The 25,038-nt window shown below is 40.3% G+C and overlaps 1 protein-coding gene across 2 annotated transcripts; it reads left to right on the top strand.

Moving 5' to 3' along the window:
* The first annotated feature begins 1,902 nt into the window (after positions 1–1,902).
* Positions 1,903–24,707, top strand: rab5c (RAB5C, member RAS oncogene family). Of its 2 annotated transcripts, none has more exons than XM_072692974.1 (6): positions 1,903–2,215; positions 13,593–13,948; positions 19,977–20,128; positions 21,722–21,844; positions 21,960–22,053; positions 22,923–24,707. In XM_072692974.1, the coding sequence occupies exons 2-6, from the start codon at positions 13,780–13,782 to the stop codon at positions 23,048–23,050; spliced, it is 666 nt and encodes a 221-aa protein (XP_072549075.1). In that variant the 5' UTR covers positions 1,903–2,215; positions 13,593–13,779; the 3' UTR covers positions 23,051–24,707. The 2 variants fall into 2 exon arrangements, with proteins under 2 accessions (XP_072549075.1, XP_072549076.1); XM_072692975.1 differs by lacking the exon at positions 1,903–2,215 and adding an exon at positions 13,287–13,339.
* The last annotated feature ends 331 nt before the right edge of the window (positions 24,708–25,038 follow it).

The raw sequence follows: 25,038 nt of genomic DNA on the forward strand, positions 1-25,038 counted from the left end.
TGTAAGTTCTCATCTTCCCCCTTTCGTTTTAATGATAGTCTACTCCATGGGCTCATTCAGTGTATACTGCTTAGCTGTAATTAGCAGGGCTAGTGTCATCTGAAACCAAGTGAAAATATCAAATTTAATTGCTGAACGGTGTGTGAGGGGGAGGAAAGGAACCTATTAGGAGAGTCAAGTCAGACAGAGCGTGTTCGATTTTCACAGTCTCGCTGAAGCTGAAACGAGGCTAGACGGTGGCACACAATAAGAAAACTCAGGAATAACTTCAGAGATGATCCTTAGAGGGAGGTGTTGCAGGCTTTGATTTATGAAGAGGTAAGGCTGATTGAGGAGGATGGTATAGTGAGGAGGTAGAATGAGGAGAGAGATATTTTCATATGTCCGCAGCACCACCCCTGGGTGGGGAGTGGTAACTACATGACCTCAGGAGATCCTGGCCTACTGTTCTTCACCCTAGAACCTACAGCTGTAGCTGTTGTTCTGGACACATCAATAGTCCACCTTGTCAATCACATGGCACCAATTATAAACTAGTTGTGCACAAAAGATACATTATCTGGAACATCTTGTGTTTTACAAGTGGTGATAAAATCTGTCCAAAAGCCACATGCCTAATATTGAGAGGGCCATCAAAACAGCTCTGACCCGTCAAGGCATGGACACCATGTGGGCCGTTGGAGATGCTCTGACCCAGTCGTCTAGCCATCACAATTTGGCCCTCGTCAAAGTGGCTCAGATCTTTATTCAATCAGTCAGTGCCATGTGGCCTTTCTTTCTGTTGGCCAGTTATGGGGCGCTGTGGTATCATAAAAAAAATCTGTCTGAAGAACAACTGACGGTAGGGTGTGGGTGTGTGTATATATATATATATATATATATATAAATAAATGAATAATATTGAATATTATAATCTGCACAGACTGTGGGTAACAGTGTGTGTGTGTGTGTGTGTGTGTGTGTGTGTGTGTGTGTGTGTGTAACATCCAGTGCTTTTTTAGCTTTCTTTGAGGGAATGATTTATTAAGTCAACAATTTATTATATTTGGGGGATGGATTGATTAGGTTGACGGAACATATGGTTAAGTTTAGGGTACACTTTAAAACATTAAACATTAAATTAAGGGAACAGACTGTTAAGTTGAGGGAATTATTCATTAATTTGAGGGAACGAGTTATTAAAATTAAATGACCAATTTATTAAATTGAGGGAACTAACTGCTAAATTGGGGAAACAATTAATTCATTTGAGGGAAAAAGTTATTAAATTTAGGGAAACTATTTATTAAATTAAGGGAACCAACTGTTAAATTGGGGAAACAATTTATTCATTTGAGGGAAAAAGTTATTAAATTAAAGGACCAATTTATTAAATTGAGGGAACTAACTGTTAAATTGGGGAAACAATTCATTCATTTGAGGGAACAAGTTATTAAATTAAAGGACCAATTTATTAAATTGAGGGAACTAACTGTTAAATTGGGGAAACAATTCATTCATTTGAGGGAAAAAGTTATTAAATTTAGGGAAACTATTTATTAAATTTAAGAAACTCGTTAAATTGGGGAAACAATTCATTCATTTGAGGGAATAAGTTATTAAATTTAGGGAAACTATTTATTAAATTTAAGAAACTCGTTAAATTGGGGAAACAATTCATTCATTTGAGGGAATAAGTTATTAAATTTAGGGAAACTATTAAATTAAAGGAACAATATATTAAATTAAATCAAAGGACCGTTCAATTTAGGTAACGATTTATTAAATTGGGTGAATAATTTATTAATTTGAGGGAACAACTTATTAAACTGAGGGAGTGATTTCTTAAACTGAGGGAACACAACAGGGCTTCTGTCCTGTAGCAGAGTTTGTGGGGAGGGAACGCCCAGTAGCACCAGAGGCTTTTAGAGGCCCTGCCTTAAGTCTTAGTAAAAGAAGCTGCAGTCATTTGAGAATCCCCCCAAAACACAAATTCATCCAAACTTCTGACTCCGAGGAAACGTAACCAGCACCCCCACCTCCGTCTGCAGGTGAAGCTGATCTGACTGGTGCTGCTCCGAGTCCGTCAGCAGTAAAAGTCCCTCTGCTCGGAAATAGGAGGATCGCTAAAGTCGCGGAAGCGAAGGCCGGCGGGGCCCGTGGTGAGAGACAGTTTTGGGGCGGCGAGAAGAAGGAATTTCGCTCCGACTCCCAGTCTTCCGAGAGACGAACGAAGGTAATACAAGCAGCCTTTTACTCAGTTGACACCTCGTTTTGTCAACGCTGTCGATGGCAGCTCTGAAATCGCTCGTTAGACGGGGGTGAGCGTTACTGTCGGTCGCTTGTTAGCCCGGCGCTGACCTGTTACGTTGCTGGCTGGCGCTAACTCCCCAGCCTGGAGTTTAACAGCAGCCCCATAACAGCAGCCGCAGCGCCTTATAGCCCCTCTCCTCTGCCTGTGTTGTTGTGAAGTCCTGGTATTAAGGCTCTAGTTTCAACGTAAAGTCAGCTTGCTTGATTAAGTTAGCCAGCTGGCTAGAATAAGCTAACAAATCAATATAAACAAAAGCTGGAGTCTGTGGGAGAACTAGCTTAGCTTAGCTTAGCTTAGCTTAGCTTAGCCAGTGAGAGGATTGGTGTCTGCAGGCAGGTTCTGCTTTTTCGAGATTTTTGACGTCGTTAATGAACAAGTATCAGCTCCACCACGTCGTATTCACTTCTCCTCTTTATGGTTGCGTGATAAAAGCTGACATTTTGCTGGTTTGCTTGGTTTATTTGACGCTAGTCGTGGTTAAAACCCGTAATTTGCTCAGTTAGCGATGGTAGGTAACGTTAGCTAGCTACTGTCTTATTGGGGCATAGCTAGCTACTCTCCTTTGTGATTTTTAAGCGTTTTACTTTAGACCTTATTCCACTAAAGTTGAAGCTTGTAGTTTATTGATGGTTATTAGATAGATATGTCCTTTAGACTTTAGAGGTTGTTCGTTTCCCTAACCCTGCTGGGAAAGCCATGGAAGTCAGTCTATCAGAGATGGGCAGGATGGCTGGGCAAGCTAACGTTAGCTAGCTATAAGTGGTTCAGCTTATATAGAGGTTGATTATGGAAGGGATCCACGCTGGAAGTGAGGGTTTGGGGTTATTTTGCTGTTGCAGTGGCTGTAATCAAGTATGTCCCTTTTGCAGGATCAGAGCTGAAGCCCAAATGTCTCCTTTTAAACAAACAGAGAAGTGATCTTGCACCTTACTTTCCATTTCTCACCCAAGTTAAATGGTCTGAGTGAAGTTGAAGGCCTGGAGTGTGTAAGGTATTGTAACCTACGTGTGTCACTAACATGACTTTGAGCTTCAGAAATGGAAAGTCAGATCATTCACAAGCAGCCACAAGGCTAAACCAGACTGGCTGGGTAGCTGAGTCATTGCTCTAGCCTTCAGTGAGTTTTCTGTGGCCCACGCCTGTCTGAACTTGTCTCATTTGATATGAAGACTTTGTTGGTCACATCTGCCCAGCCTGCCCCTGTTGGGTCACTCTGGTGGAGCTCCATTTCGAGTGCTGTTTCTTAACCTTTGATACCCGGTAAGGTTTTATGTGACCTCGCATAACACGAGGGCCACGTTATACAGCACAGGGGTGGACTTTTGCTCTGTAGCGCGCTCGAGCAGTGGAGACACACAGCTGTGCGTTGAGGTTTGATCTCACTTTCGCAGCCATGGTTTAGCGTCTCATGTCTGAAGTTGTGGTTTGACATATGACTGCTGAGAATATCTTCTCCTCGTCTAAGAGCAGTTTATGAAGGTATAATTGTGGCTTGAGTAGAGCTGTGTGATGTGGGTGAAATGCTAGTATTGAGATTTTTACTGGTAAAGTAAAAATCTGGGAGAGAAGATGCCATGGCACCACTTTAGCTATTGATCGATACTGATCACATTTATTGTTTGTTTGGTTTTTTTTAAGCTTTAGAAGGAGTCGTTGTTGGGTAGAGTAGCTGAAGGTAGGCTATCACACACACTACTTCAACAGTGCTACCCCACAGGATGAAACACACAGCTAAAGACATCGATATCAAGTCAAATATAAGCTAATTATATGTAATCTATCATATATATATATATATATATATATGTATGTATGTATGTATGTATGTATGTATATATATATGTGTGTGTATATATGTATATATATATATATATATATATATATATATATATATATGTATATGTATATATATGTATATGTATGTAGATGTAAATGTAACTCATTGCTATTGATATATGCACTAGACTTATGATCATATCACATCACACAGTGTGAGTGTGTGCTGCTTCAGGATAAACTTGTTACAGTATTGGACAGGGTTTATCCTTTTTTTACCTCTCTGATACATGATGCTGCATTTTCTGCTGCTATCCACCCAGTACCCATCCATATCAATATGCGATCTCTACAGCTGCAGTATGAATAGTGCCAAAGCCAATATCATTACAGTGATTAACAGTCAATATGTTTTGTGCTTGTACACTCCTTGTACAAAAAATAAAAGTTCTTTGAGTGATGTCCTAGAAGTTAAAAACCATGGGCCTTAATCACCAGCTGTTCGTCAGAAGAAATTTCTTTTTAAAACTAGGACTGCAACAAACAACACTTTTTGGTAGTCGAACTGAACAACTGAACAATTCATAATTTAAATATTAGTTTAAATAATCAGTAGATCGTTTGACTATTAAAATAGCTGTAGTCGAATTATCCATCAGTTTCTTCTTATTGAGTTATTACAGAAATGTCTTAATACTACAGCTGCAACAAACGACTATTTCAATAGTCGAATAATCTATCGATTTCTGAAACGAGTAATTGATTAATTGCTTAGTGACCAACTAACTCTTATGTGGGTATCATAAGACAATGAGGACAGTAAAGATGAATACCTTATTCAAACATTCACTGTTTTAAGAACTGCTCATATATGACAGAAATGAAACCCTATCTATCTATGTCCAAATATTTAAAACTAAGGAAGTAGCAGCAATAACAGAAAACAAAACTAAACTTTTTCCTGTTTTTCTTTCTTCAATCAGCAAAAAAAAAAAAAAAAAAAGGGAGAAATTGTGAGGCCGTAATTTTGTTTTTTTGCAATGTTTGTCTTTGTGACTTGACACTTCATTTGACAGACAGCTACTCAGGCTGTATGTTTCCACTGCAGATCTGGGTCCAGATTGAGAGAATTGCTTTTGTAAAAATTAACAGCAGCAATAAAACTATATTCCACTCTTTTACGGTTAAACTTTGGCTTTTAATCCTTGGTTTCACACATGTCCAGAACCGTTCGTAGTTAGCGTGCGAAACACATGTGATGACGTTACCAGCTAATTTGGTTGATTTTTTTTTTTTGTTGTAAGGATTAGTTATTACACACCTAGTGTTCACCAGTGTTTTCTTATCTGGGATTTGTTTAGTTCATAAGGACAGTGGTGTCCATCATTATAAGAGCAGAGCTGTGAACAGTCATCATGAATCTGACCTAGACTTTCTGTTAGGACTTTTCTCAAGGACAAGTTTCTTCAAGCTCTTAGGAAGATATTGGTGAATAAGGCCCAATGTTTGTAATATAGTATAATGTATATTGTGAGTGTGAAGAACCTTTAACCTGAACCTTTACATGATGTAAAGGTTTTTTCAACCTTTAAAATGTTCTTTACTCTTTAATGTAGCTGCAGCTGGTGTACTTTACCTAAGTAGTGCTAGGCCTAAGTGCAGCTCTGGTTACTCCTGTTTGTGGCTTTAACTGTTGTTTATACACAAACCACCACCTCCTCTCACGTCAGTGCTTATTTAGTTTGCAAGACAATAATGGCTGATTTGAGTTTGGTCATGCTCCTTCTTCCTTGAAGCTATTTTGAAGGTTGCTTGAGCAACATGACCTAATGATATGATCGCTTGGAAATTGATGCTACATCTTGTATGGCAGGTTTTTTTTTTATTTCCTCCGATTCTGACCAGCATCCGTCGCATCTGGTCAGGCAGGCTTGTTGTCCAGTGCTTTTGAGTTTTTGAGGCTGTTATTTTTTGTGTTGTTCTCTCAGCAGGTCAGTTATGGTGATGTATGAATGGTTTTACATACCAAAGACAGTTGTAAGTCATTTTTCCAATACTAAATACCAATTTCCTAACCTATCTATATTCATTTGGGATGAACAATCTGTGTTTTGTTTTTTGCTGCTCTTGGTCTGGACCAAGCAATTAAACAGTATTAAACCATAATTTAATCATATACATGTGCTCATTTGTTCATGGGAACGACAAACTGGCACACGTCTTTATTGAGGCAATACACTACTGAATGCAATTGTAATGGTTTTGAAACACTGTAGTGTGGTGGTAGTGTGTGGTTTTGGACAAAGCCCCACTGGAGAAGTTGAAGCACAGAAATGTGGGCCGGACTGCACAGAGACACACCCTTGATGAAGCGGGCAGATTTGGACGGCGTGACGTTCGCGGAGTGTCCACAACTCTGCGTTTGGTTCGTTTAGATGCCTTTGTGATTATATTTCAAATGAACCGCCCCAGAGTTCTGCCCAGGTGGTCGAAAGACGGTGTTCACATTTGCTCTAACAAACCACATTAACAGAGCATTCAAACCAAAGAGATGAGTATAAAAACACTCAGACTTCGGTGTGACTGGGTGGAGCTAAGCTGCTGAATTGTGATTATATGTTAATATGTGAGGTTTTGTGAAAACCGGTGAAATGTCAATGGACTAAGTTTCCAAACAACAGTTTGGACTCTGCTTTGGCACAGATTGTTTACTACAGAAAACTCTTATTTCAAAATAACGTACGATTCTAGGGGTGATATTGGCCAACTCTGGTTGGACTGATGTTGGACTGGTTTTATGTTCTAAAGACAGAAAACTTTTTTTTATTTTTTTAAAAGACAATTTTAATAGATTCTCTATATTCCTTTGGACTAAACAGGTTGTTTTTGTTGCTGTCTTGACTGATATTAAATATAATTTGCTTTGGAGCAATTTTTACTGCAGCAAACACATACAAATTCTGTATTCTTTGATTCCCTTTACAAAGCTCTAGAGCTGATCCCATTAAACCAAGTACCCCTCTAGGGCATTAGATCTTGGTGGTCATTGATGGGACTATGTGATCGTAAAGATCATGAACAGCTGTGAATGCAGCTCTTTACAGTAGATGGTCTGTAAAACAAGTGTAAAAAGGTAAAAGTAAATGTTATATATTGTATAACTACTCTCTTCTTAGGCCTTTTTAAAAAGAGCTGTGTGTGTATTGTAAAGTTTATTGCAGGTTTAAACCGCAGTGACTTACTGATTAACTTTTTTACAAGCCGTAGCTCATTAACTTGCGCAGCATTAACAAGCTAATATGTTTTATGAAAGTGTGCTCCACCCTGCGCTCCGTCAGCCGCCTCAGCCACATACTGTCAAAGTGTGATGTGGAGCGGCTGTAGCTGTGCTGTTTCTGCTCCTGATTGCTTTCAGAAAGACTTTTCTATAAATAAACACACTGTTTGATTTAGGATGAAACTTTAGACATCAGCTTGTATTACTGTGTCCACATATTTAAAAAAAATTGAGGGGTGCTCGTGCCTTCAAGACCCTTTGATTTGGAGTTAAAAGGGTGTGTGCATGTAAGAAAGTGTTGGTGGTTATCTTCACGTTCACATTGTAGAACGCTATCGTCTGTCTAACATTCTGCTAACGTAGATAGTAAAGTGTCTCTCTCTCTCTCTCTCTCTCTCTCTCTCGTTCTTGCACAGGAAACTGTGCTGGGTGGTCATTTTCTGGGTAAGCATTTCCCATTTTTGTGCTCAGTGAGGTCACTTTTTCTTTCTCATAAACTGAACGGTAATCTCACACTTTAGCAAGTAGGATTATGATATCCTGTTCCACCGCATTTATGGTTCACCTTTTATAAAGCTGTCATTAATGAAATCCCTACAGCCTGCCCCTACCTGCTCATGTTGGTGGTTCACATATGAAGAGATTGTTCCTATGTGCTGATCTTTGTTTGCTGTAAATGTGAAACATGAAGCACCATCGTTCATCTAAATGTGGCCTTTTCTACATAATAAATATGGTATATAGTATAGGAATTTGTTTTGTCAGTGAGATATTTGTAATATTTATTTTGATCCTGTTAATATTTAATAGAGGGGGACAATACGTTTTATTTATGATACTGGATCGTTGTAGGTTAGAATATGCTTTTCTGAGCATATTGTGGATATTTTTGGTCTTTGTAGACCACCGGTTTCCTTGCACAGTGAGCATGGTTAGTCCCAGTTTATTGAATTTACTTCAGTCTATGAAATATTGAAAAAAAGTATTTGTACTGTTCAAATGTTGCTTTCTGTCCATTCCAGCTTGTCAGATTTTTTTTGTAGATTGTGAAATTGGTTACAAAATTGTAACACCCCTATTATGTAATGTAATGAGTTAATGAATTAATATTCTGTGGTTTATTATGCACTCATCAAGCACTTTATTAGGAGGAGCTACTATTTTTGCAATTATCCAATCAACAAATAGTGGTGCCAAGTGAAAATCACACAAAAATACAGGCCATAAGCTCAAGTTAATGCTCACATTAACCATCAAGATGGCTCAAAAATGGTTGATATTAACTGTTGATCATCTTGGCTTTTCAGCACGCTTGTCTCTAGAGTTTATTTGTATGGTGTTACATGGAACAAACTTCCAGTGAGCGGCAGTTCTGCAGACAGAAACACCATGTTTGTGTCCTAGATCAAGGAGAATGACCAGACTGATTGGAGCTGACAGGAAGGCTACAGTAACTCAGATGACCACTCTGTACATTTGTAATGAGCAGAAACGTGCAACCTCAAAGTGTATGGGCTACAACAGCATAAGACCATGTCTGATTTCACTTTTCTGTTCTTGGCTCACTGTTCTTGCTGTTCTTGCTGTTCTTGCAGCTGAGGCTGCATTGGGCTATGCCAGAACTGGACAGTTGAAGACTGGAAAAGTGAAGCCTGGTCTGAATAATACCAATTTTTGAAGCACACAGATGTTTGGGTCAGAATGTGGTGGTAACCGCTCAAGTCCATGGACCTAACCTGCCTTGTGTCTACAGTCAAGGCTGGTGGAAGGTGGTGTGATGGTGTGGGGAGTGATTGGCTCTTGGCACACTTTGGATCTGTTTACCCATCTGCTAATGACCACATCCAGCATAATGATGCATCAAGCAAAAGTTCTCAACCTGGCTTCATGAACCTGACAGGGAGTTTAGTGTTCTTCCATGTCCAAATTCAACAGAACACCTTTGAGATGTGGTAGGATGGGAGATTCGCGGCATGAACGTGCTTCTGAAGAATCTGCAGGAAATGCATGACTCAATCATGTCGACATTATTTGGAGTCTCAATCTTCTGGAATCCATGTCAGAAAGACTTAAAGCTGCATTGAGAGTAAAAGGAGGTCACTACGCAACATTTTAGTAGATAGATAGAAGATATAAATATAGTTTACTCATCCCAAGGGAAATTTAGCAGCCATTAATACAATACAACAATAAGGGTGGCACAGTATTAAATAAAGCAGTAGGAAATATTTGAATATATTCAAAAAATATATTAAGCCATCAACTATAGATACAAATATCCCCCTTATAACAATGAGGCATGCATTAAGTTATAACAGTTACTATAAATAAATACCAGAGTATAGTATTATTTGGTGCTTGATGAGTGTATATGTAATATAGGGCATGAACATGTGCAACGGCCAAGCAGTATGAAAACAGTAGGTACTTTAAAAGGTGTGAAGGTTAGCTTGGAGCCGGTGTCATGCTGGCCTACTTTCTGAGGACGCTCTGTAAAAGCAAAGTTAAATGAATCTGAATAGCAATTCTCAAATCTCAGGACTTCAGCCTTGAAATGATGTAAATGATTAAGATTCTGAATGCTAAATTGAGCTATAAGACATGGTTATGGTGCAGTACATCTGTAAACAGGCCGGTAATGCAGCGCGAGCAAAGGGTGGCATGTGACGACATGGATTTAATAAGGATATGGTTTTGCTGTAATTTCTCTTGTTAGAGTTGTAGGGTATGTGGTTTGTGTCACAATCTTGTCAACATGTTCGTTTCTCACAGAAATATCACCACTGTTTCTGGACGGAGAGAACATCAGCTAGAGTAGTTAGCCTTGTTGGTGAAAAAGCAGAACCGGAGCTGACCGCTGGCTTCAAAGTCATGCCCTTTACATGTCCTTGGCAGTGTGGTCATTTAAGGCACTTAGTGGTACGTGGCACATCGGGGTATATGTGCAATACAGCACATATAAAACTCAAAATATGAGGTTATTAATCAGTTCACAGAAGCTTATTTAATATGTTAGGATATCACAGTAACAGTATTAGCACTATGATGTTTTTGTCCATGTCCTGCAGATCTAACTAGGCAGTGTTCGTTTCCTTATTACTAGCTTGGCAGATACTCAGACTTACACACACACACACGTTCATACCTTTCTTCTCTTTTTGTGGACTGTTTCCTCATTCTTAGTTTAGATTGTAGTTAATCGGCCAACCACACATGGAGCATTTCTGCCGGCTTGATTGTAGAACTGCATGATTTATTGGAATGAGGAAAGTGGAAAGTGATTCATAGTCGACGCTGTTATTGATTCAAATTGAGTTGATCAGTATCCCAATCAGACTGTGCAGTCTGCTCTCTGTAAAACACCTGAAGCTGGGAGCTGGTGGGAAATGACGTGAGGTAGTGTTTTAAACTCCTGTCACATGCTGAGGATTAGGCTCAACCTTAGGACTCTGTGCCAGCGATAACGAACTGCTTCGTCTCCGTCTCTCACCATGGCTTAATGATTTCCTTCATCATGCCTCTAATGCTCCCTTTTGATTTGGCTTCCTACAGTCTTGCCAATAGCTGCGTTCTGAAGTCATTACTGAAACGCCCCGCTGTTGCTGTAATGTGGACTTCCTTTTTTTCTCTCCATTGCACTCGATAATCAGTGGACGGGGTGATCCGATCCCAGTTGTTTAATGCGGAGTATCAACCAATACTGCTGGGTTTGTTTTGGGGGTTTTTTTCTTCCCCTCCAAGTGTATTTAAATCAAGGGTATTTAAAGAGTTGATCCTATGTTGTTGGAGTAACTGGTTCTACTATCCAGGGAGGGCTTTTTGCTAGATTCTGGAGCATTGCTGTGAGGATTTGATTGCTTTCAGCAACATGTGTTACTGAGCTGTTGAGAATGAGGTGGGGTGGTGATCATCCAACTCCTAAACTCCTTCTAAAAGTATTGGATGGGGCACATACCATCATTCCAGAGAACACCGTTCCACTGCTCCTCAGCTCACTGCTGAAGGGCTCCATACCCCTCTAGCCCATACATGACATTAAGCATTGAGCCAACAGGTTCATGTTGATCTGCTCCAGAGAGTCCTATTCTATTTAAAGTACTTCTCTACAGGACCTAGTCAAGCTGTGTGTGTGCATTTTCACATCTGTGTCTGCAATGGGTGCAACCTAATCCACAAATATTTGGACATCTGGTGTGTCCTGTAAAAGGCTGTCTGATCGCCCTGATCGACCAGTACTCTGCTGGGAGGCTCCTAATGATGAAGCGTTACAGACCATTCAGATGATTGACATATAATGCTTATTAGGTAACTGTATTTTTCATTAAATAGAAATAAGTCTTGAATGTAAACGAATAACTAAACAAACTAAACACTCGTGATTTAGATTCTGAAATATTTCAAATAAAAAAGGAAATGTTTGTGTTCAGTGTTTTTTGTTTATTTGCTAATAGGTCTAAAACTAAAGGTTGGTCTGGTCATGTGCAGAACATTTTATGTTGAATTAGCCTGTACATAAATCTGCCCAGATATTGGAGAATGGCCGCCTGTAGCAGCTCACCCGTTGCTGGTTTGCAGTGTTCAGTGGTGTTGAATAATGACTCTTGCAGACCGAGCTTGCATTTTTAAGTCTGTTAGGATTCTTCTTCAAAAGTTCAAAATTCCTGCATAGTAGACTTTAGACCTTTTGTGTTATTTCTGCTGTTTTGATTCTTGTTATTGCTCGACTTGAAGAATCTTAGTCGAATGGCGGGTCTCCGACTGATGATTTGAGTTGTCGGGAGCAGCCCTAGTAAACACGAAGTATCAGAAATGGATAAGACTAGTAAAAACATCTGGACCAGTTGTGATCCCGAATCAAGGATCAGGACGTTCCTAGTGATCGGGCTTCAGTTACTTCCACTGCCAGTTGGTTGAATGCGCTCAAATTTTTATATATATATAACAAACTTTTCCCCATTTTCTGCGTCTGCTCCATTACTGGGTCTATTGTAGCAGAAGAAGCACTCAGCTCAGGGTTATCCTATGCCAGGCCATTATTCAGGCCATTTGCACTAAAATAATAATGGCTCGACATGTTTTTTTTCCCCCCAGTGGTCACTCAGATCCACTTTTGCCTTAGTCAGTGTAGTTATGTATAATTTTAAGCCACTAGGTTTCATTCCCAAAAATTGCTCATTTATTCAAAAGCCCTAATAACCCTTCCTAAAATTGACGATTTTCAACATTTTGCTTTTGTGGTTCACAAGTGGACAACGTTCTGGCTGAGCACATACTTTCTCTACAGAACTTTTCTTTTTGTGACCTACTGTCTAATTACTACAAAGACCCAAAAAACAGGCTTATGAACCCATTCTGTTGGTGCATCACGATTTTTCTCCCAAGGGCGCTTTGCCACCTGGCTCTGTTTGCTCGTTGCTGCGAAGGTAAACAGTGTTAAACATGGAGTTGCTTCGTTCTCTGCCCACCTACACGTGCTATGTAATCAGCTCAGTTTAGGTCTGTGTGTCACCCCATCAATGAACAAACTGGCACTTCTAAAAACATTAGCTCAGAATGACATCTCAACCCCAGACCTGATTTCCCTGCTTATCATTGAGCTTCCATCGTTGAGAACCAGGATCGCGGATGAGTTCTTTGATTAGGTTGGTCAACAACTAGACTGACTGGGATGCCATGTCTATCAGAAATGAGGCTAGATGCTTTGAGCTGTGCATTAACTGTTACCTTTAAATGGCAAATGACTCAGTGTGAAAAGCTTTGGCAGAAGAACTTGTTTTGTAACCCTGGTGGTTGGATCATAAATAGCAGTAGTTCCTAAGCCTGGTCCTCGAGTAGCTGAGGTGTTTTCTCTGCTCAAACACATTTCATGTTGGAAAAACTTGTTAATTAGCCTGATTAGGTGAGTCAGGTGTGGCTGAACAGTGTTCAGAACAGTGGGTACTCCAGGACCAGAATTAAAGGACAGAACATTTCAAGGTTTTCCACCATAATGAGTGAGTCTTCTGAAGGAGGTCTGCAGTGATTTGACTGGGAAAAAATATGTTCTGTTGATTAACTGAATAATTGCCGGCGGGTTAAGCAATTCTAGAAGGATATTGGTCCATCATGTTCAATCAGTGGCTTTTATTTGAGGGTGAAAAATATGTCGAGTTGGTAATATTTTTAGCATTAAAACTGAACACTTTCTCTTTGTCCAGATGTTCTACTAAGTGACATGTTTTTCTTCTTTCCTTTCCTTCCATCTAGTTTTTCCTCCTCCAGCGACGGCCTTCCTCCATCTCGTTCACTCTCTGCCTGATCTTGGTCCTGGTGCCATCCTCCATCTTTCAGACTCTCACTTCTTCCTGGTCCTCCAGAGCTCTTGTTCCTGAGACCCACTACTGTAGCGTGGTAGCCCAGCCAGACCTCACCTCTCCTGGGTCGGCCTGTCGGCATGGCAGGGCGAGGAGGACCGGCGCGGACTAATGGTGCCACCGCCGCCGGAAACAAAATCTGCCAGTTTAAACTGGTCTTACTGGGGGAGTCAGCTGTGGGCAAGTCCAGCTTGGTCCTGCGCTTCGTCAAGGGCCAGTTCCATGAGTACCAGGAGAGCACCATTGGAGGTGAGGATGCTACAATAATGTACACATTTTGTTATTGTGTAAATCATCAGTACACAGAAACTGACCAACCAGACACTTTTAATTATAAGTCACTGTCCTTATTATGGGATAGTAAGCTCCCAAGACAAAAAATTAGCCACCTTGCGTGTTTAAGGTGCCAGTAACTTCAGGCTCCTGGAGGAGGAGTTGCACGAGTATCATCGGGCTATAAATACCTGCGGGGTGTGTGCCGGGATTCATAGATTGAGTAGAGGTGGCACAGTGCAGTAAATGTCTCGTTCACTGTGTGGAAAATCAGTTGCAAAGCACATGTTAATGATGGGCAAAATGAAGTGATTGCATTTGGGCGTGCCAAAGACCATAGTGTAAAGACAGCAGCTGGATTTGGAGGTGTACGGTAGCGTACGGTCATACTGATCTACCAGCAGTGGCACAAATTCCAGTGTACAGAACTTTATCGTCCTTCATGAGCTAAAGGAAGCAAAGGCCTTTTGTGTGCTTCTCTGTTCCATATGTAAATGGTCTTCTGTTCCATGCAGACTGTTCTTTCAGAAATTGGTGGTGAAGAACCTCCTGACTTCTAGATATAGTTCTTTTCTGAAGAGCGATTTTTCATTCACAAACCGTGAAATACTGGTGGTCCCTGTTTGTCAGTCTTGTCTTTCGGCTACAATTCTTATGAGAATCTCCAGCAGACTGGGATTTTTGCCACTGCTGCAAAATTCCAGTTACTCCTACAAAAACAGGATAGCTAGAAAAACAAGGAGAAAATATATACATTTGAGATGGACGGACCCACAGCTAATTATCACTCTCGTTTGCAGAGAAACCTGTGATTGTTGCTACATGTTGCAGCTGTGATGTACCCTGCACTGGTCAACACTGGTGAACCTCTAATAGCATGATTTGAAAAACAGGCCTGCACTGACCCCAGTTTTGACTAAAATTATTTACATTGGTTGGATCACATGAACGCCTTTATTTATTCAGACACCCACAGAAGCTCATCTGGGACCTATCGTGTTGGGCAGAGTGCTCAGAGCACACAATAATAATTTTTCAGTAGGCGTTTTTGTTTATACATGGGCTGATCTCACCTTAATGATTAATATATATGAGTGATTGCACGGGTGAAATGTTTAAAACACACATAGGAGTGTGAATATATAAACAGCAGTATTTTACAAAAGTGTGTGTGTGTGTGTGTGTGTCCTGCGTGTCCTCTCTTGCATTATTTGCTTTCTGTCTGAGGCCTTATCCAGATCAGAAGCAGAAAAGCTGGTTTCCACTGTTCAGTCACCTGACCGTCACATGAAGCCCACTAGCTGCTGTTTGAAAGGGGCAGACTCGAGGGCAGTATGCATGCATCCACACGCATTAACTGTTGTAAACCTAATCTTGGGCTGATGCCAGCAGAAACGCTAGATCGAAAATCAGAATGAATAAATTAATAAATCCGATCTGATCCAATATCAAATCTATATTCTGGTTCAGCCACGCACTCTCACTGTGTAGTGTGGTGTAGTGTGATGTGACATTGGCTCTGTATATCTTTCTGTAGTGGCCAAATCTTCTAATCTGAACCTTGAATCCAGTTTCCAACCCTGGATTTTGTTCTTGTTGGAAGTTAAGGGAACAGATCATGTAATTGATTAGCCTCATAGTGTCACACCTACCAAGGATTACAAAGTCTAGAGACTAGACAGAAGATTTGATCTCTAGTTTAAAGCATTTATGGATGTCAAAAAACATAACTGGCTAGTGAAGTGTGTAATTTGCCTTATGTTGCTATTCAGAATTCATCTATGCAGAAACCCTTGTTTCTTGTTTCGGTTTGTGAGTCCACCACCTAGAGCAGGGAGAACCACTCTAAAATAAAGCTAGTTAACTGCTACCATTGTAATTTACAATAAGGATGTGTTCAGCTGAACTACAGATTTGAACCCAGCAGTGCTTGGAGTAGCCTTTGATTAGTTTTTTTAGTTTTTTTATTAGTTATTTAGTTATTTTTTTTGTCTACGTTAGAGCAGTAGGTGTACTAGATAAATTATATGGACAAATGTAATGGAACTACTTCATTCATTGTTTCTTCTGAAAGGGTATGTGAGGATTTGATTGCGTTAGTGAGGTCAGGATGGTTGGTGATCACCACATCACCTCATCCCAAAAGTATTGAATGGAACACCGACCATCATTCCAGAGAACCCCGTCCCACTGCTCCACAGCTCAATGCTGGGGGCTTTATACTCCTGTAGCCCACACTTGGCATTAGGCATGGTGCCAATACTTTTTAATGTTTGTTAGAGTCCTATTCTATTGTCAGTACTTCTCTACCGGGATTAGACAAGCTGTGTGTGCATTTGCACTTTTGTGTCAGCAATGGGTTTAATGGGTTCAAGTAGCTGAATGTGTTAATTTGAAGGGGTGTCCACAAACAACCTGCATCCTTTTAAGGGTGTTTTACTGGGGAATTCTCTCAGGTGCATTTCTTTTTCTGTTTTTTAATCCTTGTCATCATTGTTGTGACTTTGCGTCATTAAAACTTTTAATCTCTCTTCTTGTAATATATAATGAGTTCTTTTCGCAGAAGCCCTCCCAGTTCTTACCTGGGAATTGTACTGGGTCTCATTGTGGTTGATTGCTGCATCGGTTTCATAGGATTTCAACTGAAGCTTGCATTTACATTAATTACCTGAATTCCACACAATACAGCAAATGTTTCAGAGAAGCTGTAGTTACTGTTAGCCACAGTTCACAGATGACTAATGGTTTCAGGCTGCACAGAGGAGGATCTGCTTGAGCATCTGTCTCCACCACCTAATCAGCATAGCCTACAGTTCCTCCATATTGAGCATTTTAAGCATTTCTTAAAAATGAAAAGATGACAACAATGAAACCTGCCAGGTTTTGTTGCCCTTTAAGTTATGCGTTAAGGGCAGACCGTGACTGTGTGTTGTGGCATGACATTTAGTTCAATCAAGGAACAAGTATATAGGTGTGTTTTGTTTTTGTTTTTGTTTTTTTTGGGGGGGGTTGTCTGGGTGTCAACTCTCTCTGTTTCTCTAGCATTTTCACTAATTCTAACCCACAAACTACTTTTGCTAAATGCAGTCACGGCAATGTTTCCAAGTCTGGAGGACCGCCTTCCCTAGACCGTAGAGACAGTCTCCAATAAAAGCAGGATAAACTCCTTAATACTCTCCATTTCCACTGATGATCGGGGGTCTCTGTGCTTTTGTCCAAATAGTGTATCTAGTAATCCTCTGCTATAAAGTAGACAAAGAAATACCTTGTAAACAAAAGGCATTTCTTGAATCTCTTCATATTATACTCAAAGCACAGCTGGGGGTTGGGTGTTTTTATTTTTAATATACAAATACCCTTAAATTCTAAAAGCAACAATAAGTGTCCCAATACGTTTGTCCATTTAGTGTATTTTGTGTTAAGATGTCCAAAGAGCATTTCAGAGCATGATTCATAAACTTTCACAAAAGTGTTCATACAATGCTCAACATTCAGTTAAATGTGCCTTAGTAAGTGGCACCTCCACACGACATATTTTTTGTTAGCCAACATAAAGCTTCAGGATAACTTTTTGGCCTCTCTTCCTGGCAGAATTGGTGGCATGGACCACCTGAAGTAAAAGCACAGCCCATATATTTGAGGTCAGGACTTTGGGAATGCCTGCTTTATCCGTTCCACAGCCACCTTTTAATGTGTGTTTGGGGTCATTGTCCTGTTACAACACCCAATTGTGTCTAAGTTTCAACCTTTTCCCTGATTGAGGCTGTGCAGAAAAATTCTCAATGCTGAGTTTCGGAACTGGGCCTTCTTTCTTCGATTGCAGCCTCTTTGTCCCAGACAACGTAAAGCCCACTTGACTTCCAGCAGCAACCAGTTCATAACCATGTGAGCCAGTTTCCTCTCAGCTGAGGTTAACAGTTTGAGTTTTATTGCAGGAAATGTTGGTATCTGCAGTTGTTTAGACATGGCTCCAAGAGCATATTTCAGACTTTGGTAAATATGCAACTATTCTTTTCCAACCTGCAGTGACCTCCTTGGACATTCCCATTGGTCCCGTTGGTCACATAGTACAATCTAGTGAGTGCTACCAAAGAAACATTATGTGGGCGCAGAGAAGCTACCAGCTGTAGTTAGTCATGCTCACAAACAGGAATTTAAGAGGCCTTGGCCAATGTTTTTAAACTGTCAGCACCACTAAATGAATCCAAGTGTGTGTCTGTGGTTTTTGGTCATGTTAAATGGTTTATTTAAAAAAAAATGTTGCCCTCAAAAACACAATCCTCATATTCAAAATGGTGCGCATTGGCGCTTCGCAATTTAATTGTTTTTAAAATGTATGTATGTATGTATGTATGTATTTATTTATTTATTTATTTATTTAGGGTCATTACATGTTCACACAGTGTCCCATAAAGAACAATTTTATGTGTTTAAAATAAATAAATAAATAAATGGGAATTCAGAGCCTCTGACTGCAGTAATGCTTCCCTGTTTAAGGAAATGGGTCCCAAGTAAAAGGTTCAGCCTAGTGAAGAAGTGTGCCTGCTGTATGATGTCACAAGAAAATTAGCTGACGTTTTCCCTGCGAGGCAGAGCTGACCGGAAGCAGTTACTCAGCCTCGGCTGAGAGGAGAGGAAGCACACGAACAATGGGATTTCCTGGATTTGTGTGCATGTGTGCATATCTCCCGAGTGAATCCATATCTGGGGTGTTCAGTGATTTTTAGGTTTGGAGTATACTGACCACCTTTTAATGTTGGTGATCTGTCCTGATAGATTCCTCATAAATCCCTCTCTTTACACTGGGTAATTTATGGGCGTTTGCCCATAAAGCAGAGTTGTGAAGCAATGTCCAGATTATGTCCCGTCAGCTTTTATGACTTTCAGTGGAGAAAAGTAGAGAGAGTGAGCAAGAGAGGATTTGTAGACAGGATACCACATGCTTACGTCAGCCCGAGAGTACGGAAAGGGTCAGCACTTTTTCTCTTCCAGTGAACTTTATCTTTCCTTAATTTCTGATCCCTGTCAGCAGGTAGGTCAGAGGCTGCAGAGCTCATTGCGGTGGTTAAGTGTCTGCGTGTGTGTGTGTGTGTGTGAGAGCTATGGTCATGTGAGCAGACCTGCTGACTGAGGACTCCTATTACTTCAGTAGTGTTAAACTCTCTTGCCCATCCAGCTTACTTTAAGCCTTCTCATTTTTCTGTTAGTGGTCATGGTTTTTTACTTTTCTGTTTTTTCTGTTATTGCAACACCTCCCCAGCCCGACTGTTATTAGTCATCTAGTGAGACCAAGCCTGCCAAACAAATGTCTAAAAAAAAACACTCCTTATCATGAATGCATTTACATGCAACACAGTGGAACTGCAATCTCTAGAATGATGATTGTGCTCCATGCAATACTTTTGTGATGAGGTGGGGGGGTGGGCGTCATCCGACATCCTGGCCTCACTAATGCAGTTGTTGCTGAATGCAATCAAATCCTCACAGCAGTGCTCCTACATGTAGTAGAAATAAGTATTTCCTGGACAGTAGAGACATGCATCACCTTACTTCAACAAAAGCAGTAGCTCCGAGTAGCTGAATGCATTGGTTTAGAAGGTGTGTCCACAAACATTTGGACATATATATATATACACAAACAAGCACAGTTATACACTATATGTGGAGACTCCTCCTGTATGTATGTCGTTCTGTGATGATCCTGATTTTCTCTTAGTAATGACAGCTTGATGGCTTTGAATGCATTTGCTGTAAGTAAAACGATATGGCCCAGTCTGTTTCAGTGACCGGGCCTGACCTGACTGCACTACTGACCGTCAGTATGGATATAATCTAATGCTTTAAACACCAGGGAGTGAATTTTAACACCGCTGTTGAATCCTGTTCTCTCGAAGTTTAGCAGAATATACTGATCCTTTATCTGCATTTTTGGTAACTCTGTCTCTCTCTTCTCTCGCCCCCTTCCCCCCCCTCCTTTTGCATTGCTTTCTTTGTCTTCTTGCAGCCGCCTTCCTCACACAGACGGTCTGTTTGGATGATACGACAGTAAAGTTTGAGATTTGGGACACAGCCGGACAGGAGCGATACCACAGCCTGGCCCCAATGTACTACAGAGGAGCCCAGGCCGCCATCGTAGTCTACGACATTACTAACACAGTAAGAGCAAACAGCATTCAACACAAATGTGTATGGCATTTTAATGGTTGTAAACCGTGGCTGGACAAATCTATGGACAAACTAATTTCTCATGCTAAAATGTCCTTTACTCATTGGTCTGTATTGCCATTGTCTGTATTGCCATCTTGCAAACAGTAGCTTGCAAAATTATATATTTTCAGGATCAGCTAAAAAACAAACATGCTGATAGATCTTTCATCTTTACTGTAAGCTATATTAACACTACTGAAAGTAAACTTATTTCATCTTACCTTTAACATTTAGTGTAGTAGTTTTAGTATAGTATTAAATGATGAATGTAGAAAGATGATAAATAACTATAAAATCAACATGATTAAGCCTCTATTTGCTTTTATTTACATACTTGATTTGTTGTTTTGTGTGTGAACCAGTGTAAATCTGATGTTCCACACTGAATAGCTTGTATTGTATTGTAGCAGCATCTTAACTGATGACAAGAAGCACCAATTAAATGTTGTTCATAGTACAGCGTGTTCAGATATTTTGAAAATGCAGTAAATTTGTCCCAAGGCGGGCAATTTGGGGATTTTGAGAGTGTATAGGCTGCATATCTGTGAGACCAATGGGTTTCTAGTGGTCATGTGAGCTGTGTTGAAGTTCTTTTGTAAGTACTGTAATAGCCTTAACGCACAACACACACACACACACACACACACACACACACACACACACACACACAGTCTATAAACTCTAACCTTGTACTCTGTGTGTGTGTGTGTGTGGTCGGCATTCAGCTGACTGACTACTAAGGTTGATTGCTCGCTGTGGTACAGACAGACCTTTGGTCAGAGGACCGCAATCCTGAACACTTGCTCAGATTTTCTATTCCTGCATTAACAATGGGTATATTAGAGCAAAGTCATTAGGATGTCAGCAGTGAGCCCTATCCAGGTGCTTCAGTGTGATAGCATAAATTCCATTTCACTGTGGTCACTTGGGTTGTAGACTTCAACTTTTTTTTTAATTATTTTTTTTTTATTAAAGAGACACTCATGTTACCTAGGGTGAGATTTAGTTTGTTCCACAGAGTTCAGAACCACTTAAAAATCAGGAGTGTCAAAAGTATTGCTATAATTATGCTGTTTATTTATGTATTAGGATTATTTCACGATCACTGATAGCTTGTGAGTGTCACCTTAATTTTTATCAAAGGTGACTGCAGAACGTTCCCTTTCATTTTGCACTTAAACTGTAAGTTTTATGATACATTTTATGGTAAAGATCAAAATTATAAATGTCACCTGAACCTGAAGAGTAAGCTGTAAGATGTTTTTCCAGGCATCTAAAGGCTGGTATCTGTAACCTGCTGCTGTGGTCTGAGAGAGACACGGTACCTTATGGACAGCTTTTTCTACAGTGTTGTGTGTTTTGTTTTTTTGTTTGTATTTTTTTTATTTTTTTTTTATTTCTGCCTACAGCACCCACATTCAACCAGCACAGCTCAACGGAAGCATTTTGCATATTAATTGATGTTCATGTATGCTGTAGTAATATAGTTTATTAAAGCTGTCATTACTTTGGTCATTCATTCTTTTGTTTGTTTAATTGCAGGATACTTTCACTCGCGCAAAGAACTGGGTAAAGGAGCTACAGAGACAGGCCAGCCCCAACATTGTCATTGCTCTGGCTGGGAACAAGGCTGACCTCGCCAACAAGAGAGCTGTTGATTTCCAGGTACGCTTGCATGTGTGTTTTACTGAGAGGGCGATAGAGAGAGAGAGCGAAAGTGCCGGTGTCCGGGAGCTGACATGCTTAAGCGTGTTTATAACTTCTACACACGTCTTCCCAGGAAGCGCAGGCGTACGCGGATGACAACAGCCTGCTGTTCATGGAGACCTCCGCTAAGACCGCCATGAATGTCAACGAGATCTTCATGGCCATTGGTAAGCAGCAGCAAACACGTAGCAAGCCAAGATTTAAGGCTTTAGTTTGGTTGAAATTAAAATGACAATTTTCCACTCAACCAGATTGCAGTCGGTCAGCTGTAAAGACTGGAGGTTAATGCAACTAACAAGGCTTATGCATGTCTCTTTATCATCTGACACTTGCCTCAAACGCATCAGTGTGGTGAAGTACTCTAAAATACACTTGCGGTTTTTACGGTGTGGTTTCTAACACTGAGTAACGTTATGTACAAAAGTCTAGCTAAAAGCAACTAGGCGTCCTCGTGAAACCTGAATTTTATTCATACATTTTTATAGATGATAATGTGTCTAGTTTTCTAGATTACCTAACAACTCGATGAGGTTTAAGGCGATTTAGGTCTGCTGGGGGCTGCATTTGCAAACTTTCTTTAGAAAAGTTCATACACAATTCATAATGTGGTTAATAATTTTCTGACCGTTTTCTTTAGATACTCTGAAGATACTTTTCATTTGGAAGTGTATTGCAGTGCTGCATTTTACAGCTTATCATAAATGAGACTTCATTTGTCATTATTTAGTTAAATCTGTAAAATTGAAGAAAAGACTGAATGCTAAACTAAACTCTGGTAGTAATTTAATTACCCCACCTCCCCATGTAAGACTAACCCCATCCAAAGATGGCTTAAGAAGAATTTCCCTCCTAAGACCCTTTTTGTGAATCTGGCCCCACGTTTGCATGACTCTAATTGGTAGTGTAAACCTTTTATTCCTTGTTATTTTTGACTCATCACCTTTATTTGGGGGAAGGAAAAATTGTGTAATTTAGTTTTTAGCCCAAACCATTGCCGTTTTCCTTTTTCCACCGTTAACGCTTTGTTTCTTTGTAGCTAAGAAGCTTCCGAAGAACGAGCCGCAGGGTGGAACAGGGCCTGGCGGGCGAGCCAGAGGCGGAGTTGACTTGCAGGAGGCTGCACCTCAGGGCAGATCCGGCCAGTGCTGTGGAGGCGGAAACTAAGCGTCCCTACCAATCGACAACTGTCAAGCGCGGCGAGGATCAAAACAAGACACATTATCGACACCGTACCAACTCATAGTCCGACAATTATGTCTATTCGCAGCCCAGCTGGCCAATCTAGTCAGTTAGACTGTGATGTACATCAGCAGCCCAGCAGGTTCAACCTCTGAACTGACCAAAGGGGCCATTGATATTCACAACCACTTTGTAAATATTTTGACCAATTATCCCTCCGACCAGTAGGCCGACTCCTCTGTAACACCGGTGTTCAAGAATCAGTTGACTTGGCTTTGCTGTAAACCATAAACAAACACACCCCCCTCATTAAAACAAAGGAGAAAAAAAAATAAAGACGACATGCGTTTGGGGATCGAGGAGGGAAAGCAACGATCAATTCTGTCGCACTTAAGCAGAGCTGTAAGATTCTGTTCTGCTCTAGTCTGTATTCATGATAGAAAATCAAACTGCTGCTGGAGGGAAAACGGGCCTGCTTCCACTTAACTGCTTCATCCTCTCTGTCCCCAGTGAGTTCAGCCTGATCCATACCACCTGAGCTCCGATACTCTCGCACGCTCTCTCTCTCTCTTTCTCTCCGGGTGGAAGTCGTCATACCTAACGAGTATTCAGTTTTGTTTTTTTGTTTTTTTTACTGCTCTTCTGATTCCATGGCAATTTTTCTTGAGAGGAGGAAGAAGAAGAGAGAGAATGGAGTGCCTAAAAGAGTGAAAGAAAGGGGACAAGAGGCTGTTTTCCCTTCATGTTCAGCAGATTCTGTAGATTCTGTATTATTCTTGATTGTTGTTATTATTGTAATTATTATGACTACCACTACTCCAGAGCTAATGAATAATGATTATGATTTCATAGGTTAACACCCCCCCCCCCCATCTTTTTCGTGCATCAGACTGCATATGCGTAACGCATTAACGGACATCGTAACACCAGTGTCTATTTTTAGCATTAATGAAATGAGAATAAACATTTTGGAACGGTCAACAAACCCGGCGCTAAAACACACTGATAAAGCAAGACAAGATTTGCCTCCTCTGACCAAAATCACAACTTGTGTATTGAAAACGTAACTGTTGCTGTATTTGTACTGTTTATTTTTTGTTTGTTTACTTCCAGTTCTTCTGCAAAAGTATACCAATCATTAGCTATTATCCATACAGTACCTTCCCACAACGGATCAATCGTCTTTTCTTCTCTTCTATGTGCTTGAAGATTTTTTTTTTTTTTTTTTTTTTTTTTTTTTTTTTTCTTCTGTGAAATGATTGGTTTTTGTAATGAAGGTCCCTTTGAGTGCACTGACTGTCTCTTGTCCTCTGTGACACTTTTGTTTTTGTTTTGTTTTTGTTTGCCCCCCCCCCCCCCCCCCCCCTCATTTTTTTCTTTCTTTTTTTCCCCCCCTCTACCCTCCCCTTCCAATGAAGCGTCTTAGGAAGGGTCTCTCTTTTTTGTGTGTCCTTGTTTTGTTTTTGTTTTTGTTTTTGGACCAGCATTTTCTCCATCGCTTGTGAAGTAGCACAACGAATGAGAGCGACTGCCCAGACGCAGTTTAACAGGGCTTGGACAAACGTTTTGTGGACGGGGGGGGACACTGAAAAACAACAAAACTCTTGTACTTGTAATTTTACCAATAAACAAGGGGAAGGTATTTTGGCTGGGGGTCAGCGTACTTATTATTTTCTATATGATTTTGATGTTTTCTCTTTTTTTCCTTCATTGGACACTGTCCTTTTACCAGTGGCAATTAGTGGCTTGTGGGCAAAATGACAAAGCATATAGAGGCTGGTTAGATGGCAGTTAGGCCTGTCAAAAAGAGAAAGGAAACTATTTTATTTATGGATATGAGCCATATTTTTATTAGTATTTGTATTATTATTATTAGTAGTAGTAGTAGTAGTAGTAGTAGTATTTGTATTATTATTATTATTATTTATTCATTGTATTATCCAAAACCAAATCAGTTGGTGTCTGTTTTTAAC

The sequence above is a fragment of the Salminus brasiliensis genome, chromosome 12, assembly GCF_030463535.1.
Source record: "Salminus brasiliensis chromosome 12, fSalBra1.hap2, whole genome shotgun sequence".
NCBI lineage: Eukaryota > Metazoa > Chordata > Actinopteri > Characiformes > Bryconidae > Salminus > Salminus brasiliensis.